At 49.0% G+C, this 6,000-nt stretch overlaps 1 protein-coding gene across 1 annotated transcript in view; it reads left to right on the top strand.

Moving 5' to 3' along the window:
• The first annotated feature begins 740 nt into the window (after nt 1–740).
• Nucleotides 741–6,000, top strand: part of Tnfrsf21 (TNF receptor superfamily member 21) — a 72,264-nt gene continuing 67,004 nt past the window's right edge. The window contains exon 1 of the mRNA XM_036168141.1: nt 741–1,297. Coding sequence (XP_036024034.1) covers nt 1,202–1,297 — 96 coding nt within the window. The 5' untranslated portion in view covers nt 741–1,201. The remainder of the gene's footprint in view (nt 1,298–6,000) is intronic.

Below are 6,000 nucleotides of genomic sequence, written 5' to 3'. Positions count from 1 at the left end.
TTGTTTATTTCTTGCTTGTTTGATTAATTAATTTTTTTTTTTTTTCCGAGTCGGGGTTTCTCTGTGTAGCTTTGAGCCTTTCCTGGAACTCGCTTTGGAGACCAGGCTGGTCTCAAATTCACAGAGATCTGCCTGCCTCTGCCTCCCGAGAGCTGGGATTAAAGGTGTGCGCCATCACTGCCCGGCTAATTATTAATTTTTGAGACACGGTTTTGCTCTGTAAACCAGGTTTGTGTGGAACCCTAGGTTTGACTGGCCTGGAGCTGGAGAGTTTCATGCCTCAACCTTCAGAGTACTTAATGGCACCATTATGCTCAGTTCATTCATTCATCCATTCACGCACTAATTCATTCATTCATGCGTGCACATATGTATACATTCACAAGGCAGGAAGGAATTCCTTTCCTCCAACTCCAAATTCTTCTGCCTCAGCTTTTCTAGCGATGAATATACAGGCGAGCGCCATAATGCTCAAGTTATATTGGTTGTTGTTAATACTTGTGTTAGAGAAAGAAAATAGTCTCTGCTTTCCATAAATTTTACTTGGAATTATTTTCCAAAAAAAAAGAGAAGTTAAGTAAGAGGGGTGTGTATTGGACTCCCAGGCTAGCAAGCCGACGCAATTCCTCCAGCTAACGGCAAGGGGCACCCTTTCCTTCCCCTTGGTATCTGGGACGCCTTGAGCTCTCCATCTGCACAAAGAGCCCGGCCTCCTCCCGGGTGACATCACAAAGGGGCTGGTTCTCCGCCCCTTCGGCGCCACCACGTGTGTCCCCGAGCTGAGTGGCCATCCAACTCAATCCCTCGCCGGCCGGTCTGGGCAGCAGAGGAGGCGAGTAACTGGTAGTCGCTGGAGGCTTCGCTATGGGAAGTCGTGTGTCTCCGTCAGCCCTGCTCCGTGGTTCTCCGCAGCCGCTGTCGCTGGAGAACACCCGGAGGCGCGGGTTCCAAGCGCGCCTGCTTCTCCCCGCCCGGGCGCCCGCGCCCCTGGGCAGGTGCTGAGCGCCTTCCCGAGCCTCCCCTGCCGCCTCCCTCTTCCGCCCGGCCGCCCGGCTGCTGCAGTGCACATGGGCTGCTGGAGGTAGATGGGCTCCCCGCCCGGGAGGCGGCGGTGGATGCGGCGCTGGGCAGAAACAGCCACCGATTCCAGCTGCCGTGGGGCCGCGCGCTCCGGGCGCCCCTGCGAGCCCCAGGCTCGGCCATGGGGACCTCGGCTAGCAGCACCACCGCCCTCGCCTCTGGCAGCCGCATCACCGGCCAAGTCGGAGCCACGATGGTCGCCGGCTCCCTTCTCCTGGTGAGCGATCCGAGGGAACCCTAGGGTGGCGGTTGCGTTCGAGCCGATGTACGGGAGCGGGGCGGGTCCCCGGGCCCGTAGTGCCTGGGGCGCGTGGTGGGACCAGCTGGGTTGGAAGGTTACAAGGAAATGGCCAGATAGAGGGGGACTCATACTAGATCATTTTATGGGGGATAGAGGGCGAGCTACGGCTGGGGAGTGTTAGCGAATTATTTTTCTTGCAATCTGACTGCTTGGAGGAAGCGCGAGAGGTGGCAGCCCCGGAATCCTGCGCATTTCAGGGCTTTTGCCCTGGACTCGGCCTACCTCGCACCCCAACACCTAGCCTCACCCCAGTGTCATCCGCTGCCAGCCCCTCCGCGTGGTGCAAGGCCCAAGCAGTCCGTGTCAGTTGCCAGTGGCCGGTTGTGGCCGCCGCTTTGTCGCTGCTGCAATGTCATGTCCGGATGCTACCGCAGTGGAGACAGCGGGACCGGTGCGCTCCGGACACCAGCAACTGCTGCGTGCTTCCGCGCGCCGGGCATTCCGGAGTAGGGAGCAGGCCGCCCCTTGCCCTAGCCTCCTTGCTTGTCTCCTCGGTCTTGGCTCGGATGGGTCCTGATTACTGCACGCCAAAAGAGAAAGAAGAAAACAAGGGACCCAGAGACCCATTCTCAGGCGCCTCCAAAGCACCGGCTCAGAGCCAACCGGCGCTCTGGCTCTCCAGTCGAGGGGGAGGGGAAAAGAGCGACATAAAGAAGGATTAATTTTCTTCATCCTTATTTCTCCTTTTCTGTGTTTAGGCATGTCACCACGCGGGATGATGCGGGCTCCCTCAGCGCCCAAAGCTGGGGCGTGCCCTGAGCATAGTCCTCCATCACTTTGACTAAAGCCTGACATCATCCCTTATCCAAAACTTGCTGGGACTGTCCCTTTATTCCGACTATTGGGGCCAAGTGGGGAATTAGGTGGAAGATAATTTGAATTCAAACCCTTGAGCCATCATAAACCAGCCATGCCTTTTATCCAGGCAGGGAGGATGAAGGTTGTTAGCTAAAGACCAAACAAAAACAAAAAAGAGCCTGTTTTCCTGGTCGGGCTGTGCGAGGGAAGGCAGGCCTCTTGTCTCCTTCTCCTAAAGGACTTACTGCTTGGCCAGCCAAGATCTACTGCTTCCATTTCAAGACATTGCAGTTGCTATGGCCTGGGAATTCATCCTACACTCAGATCCCCCCCCCCCCTCTGGTGTGTGTGTGTGTGTGTGTGTGTGTGTGTGTGTGTGTGTGTGTGTGTGTGTGTGTGAGAGAGAGAGAGAGAGAGAGAGAGAGAGAGAGAGAGAGAGAGAAGACTTTTAAAAAAGTTGGTTGTTCTTAGCATTTATAATGAGGCCGATCTCAGTATCTCTGAGGAGACTTTTTTCCTGTCCATTTATAATAACAGCAAAATCCAAGTTTGTACCCTTGAAACAGTCGGAGAGTCCTTAGGGTAATGAACTTGAACTGACAGTCTTAAAGTAGAGTTCATGGAACACCGATCCTGATGACTGGAGTTAGGTCCCTTGCTGAGCCTCCCTCTAAGGCAGATCTGGTCAGCACACACGGTGTGCCCCTGCTCAACACCTCAGTCCACTCACACAGTCAGTCTTAAGTCATCACTCAGTGTGTAGTTTTTATACTTTTTAAAAACTTTGAGAGTGAAATGGGTGCTTGAAGTTCTCTAAAGATGTCTGCTTTAACTAACCCAGAAAGGGCCCAGCTCCTTTTATTCAGTTATCAAACTACTTACCCACAAACTGCGGAGCAAGATTTGCAACTGATGACCTGACAATGTAAGTTTGACAGTGAAGTGAAATCTACGAAGGGGTTGTAGAGGCAATCTCTGGGTGATGGTACGGCAAGGTAGGTCCCTGGGTCTTCTGGTAACTATAGCAAAAAGGCTTGACTTAATTGATGGCTTAGAAGAGTGACTGATGGAGAGTATGCCAGGCACCATCAGGAACTGTGTGATAACCTTCTCTTTCATCCCACTTCGAATGCCCTGCCTGGTCATCAGGACAGGCTTTGTTAATAGTACAACACTGATCTGGTGACACTGATACCAGGACAGCTTGCCCTGCTGGTAGTCTTGGCCACGTTAATGACTGACACCAGGTAGGAGAGCTTAAGTAAACATAGTGTGGGGCACCTAGAAGACTAATGGGGCCTGTAGAGAGGTGACGGCTGCACTCTACAGTGTGGTTAGATTAAAGAAAATAAGATGCCAGTGAAACATCTCGTAATGTTCCTTAGTTGCCCCTTTCCTACTTTTTTCATAGCAGTCTTTGTTATTGTTATTTTTGTGATACTTATTTATTTATTTATTTATTTATTTATTAGCATGACAGGCTAAAAGGGAGCTTACTATAGGCTTTGATATAGCTACACATTGTATGACTAGTATTATACGATATATTTGTGTGGTGACTATATGGACATGTGCTGAGAGCAGCAAGGTATTTCATACACAGTATCTCACCATCCCTGTCAAATAGGTGTTGCCTCCATTCTACGGGGGAGAAAATAGTCTCCAAGTTTGTGCTGGTCTCTTGTAGGTCACAGCACATGTGTGTGGCGACTCAGGGACAGAACTCCTTGGCGCATACTCTCCTTCACCCATGCATGTACCACACTTGTTCTCCACAGCTTCAGACTGCTGGATGACAACATGTAAGGATGGGGAAGGGTCCCTGGAGGAGAGCTGGGACGGTGGCTTGGTTAGCTGCAGAATATAAGTGAGGATTACACAAGGACCTTTGCAATGAGTTGTTCCTGTCGCTTGCCTTTCCGCTGTGATGAGTTGAGCTGACCGTGTCGTGCTTGAAAGATACACACACACTGAAAGGCAGCATACATGTTCCAGGCTAACGTTCTGGAAATGAGATATTCAGATTCATAGTAGTTTAGGGACTGTCCTAAGAGGACACTTAGTCATGCAACACTGGATGCACTCCGAGGTGCCCATGTTTGTTTTGACTCTACAGACTGATGGCAAGGGCCAATCAAGGTTGATAAAGACATTGGACCTGAAGTTTGGGAAATGACTGTTATCTCCAGATTGAGAAGTCTGGCACCAAAGGGGCAGGGACACAGCAGAAGAGAGAGTGGGAAGATTCTGAGAGCCAGAGGAACAGAAGAGTCTGCTGTGGGATTGTGTTTCCTAGAAGTGTCAGGGAAGCTTCACTCATGAAGTCTCGAAACATGGCTGCCTAAGCAGGATCTGAGCAGGAATAATACTGATAGACAAGGTAGCATGGAGGAGGCTGTCTCATGGGTCTCCAACCCTAGGCAAAGAATTGGAATTTTGGCCAACTAAGAAATATATATATATGTATGTATGTATGTATGTGTGTGTGTATATACATAATATGATGTATGTACACACATATATATACATGTATATACACACACATATATATATGTGTGTATGTGTAGATATATGTGTGTATATTTAAAATCTTTGTAACAGCAACTGAGAAAGAGGCCATGAATTTGAGAGCAAACAAATGGTTGGCACATGGGAAAGCTGGAGAGAAGAAAGGAAAGACAGAAAATTAATAATTAAAATATTAAATTAATAATTAAAAATGAATAATTACAATTTAATTTAAACATAAAAGGATTCCAGACACAGGGCCATGTGCTTAATATCTTGTCCAGCTCTCTGTCCATCTGTCCTTTTTCAAGGCAGTTGGCATCTCACCGAAGCCCGTCACCAAGAGAAAAAGTTTTATTCACTATTCATTTCTCTTTTTGGTGGTGGGAAACGGTGAGACACATGATCAAGCTGTCTTTCTGCCGAGAGAGCACCATGTGTTACCACGTGTTACCATTGGCCACTGTTAATACTCATTAACAGAACTCCTGTCTTCACCTGTCACACAGTACATGGCCACCTGCCTAGGCAGGTGTGAGGGTGGGGGGTCGAGTCAGAGCTCAGATCTTTGCGACTTGGTGACAAGCTTAGGCAGAACATTGAATCAGAGCTGGCACGATGTCCAGGGGACTTTCTCCCCTTTATATACTTCAAGGGCACCATCTTAGACTGTGGAGCGGGAAGGGAACCCAAGCTGTTGCTGCTCTAACACCCCACACAGCTTGGCTGAGTCAAAGAACAGCCTACGCCGAGGAAGTGACTAGTTATCAAATCCACGCTGTGCACCCTTCCTGAGTGAGGTGTCATCCTAGGCAGTGGAAGTGTGGTGATAAAGAGGGATGAGAGTCTTGCCACGAAGCCAGTTTCTGTGGCTTATAAAACATGTGGCTGTCAATAGAACCGAGTGAGTGTCCCTCTGGTGGGATCAGTGGATAAGCACGCCAGACCCAGACTGACGCAGAAATGCAATGTTCACATCTTTAAAAATATTGCAAGTAACTTCGCCATTAGATTCAAAGCCAGGAGAAGAAAACACTTCTATTTTGGAAAATTTTCAACCTTGAAATAATATACCAGTCTTAGTAGGGAAACTGACTTATAGGAAAATTGGGAGTGAGGAAGAATAAGCAACTTAGAACTTGTACTGATTTTACCTCACGAGTTATCCCCACAACCAAACCAGAGAATAGGATCAGGCTTTCTCATCTGGACTAAAGGCTCTCTCTCAGGTCTAGCCCCTAACAAACAGACAGACAGACAAACAAACAGAATCTCCAGCACAACTAAGCTAAATCTACAAGAAAAATATTCCT

The sequence above is a fragment of the Onychomys torridus genome, chromosome 18 (genome assembly GCF_903995425.1).
Source record: "Onychomys torridus chromosome 18, mOncTor1.1, whole genome shotgun sequence".
Classification (NCBI taxonomy): Eukaryota; Metazoa; Chordata; class Mammalia; order Rodentia; family Cricetidae; genus Onychomys; species Onychomys torridus.
The sequence above is the reverse complement of the archived record's forward strand: the minus strand, read 5'-3'. Positions and strand labels throughout refer to the sequence as shown.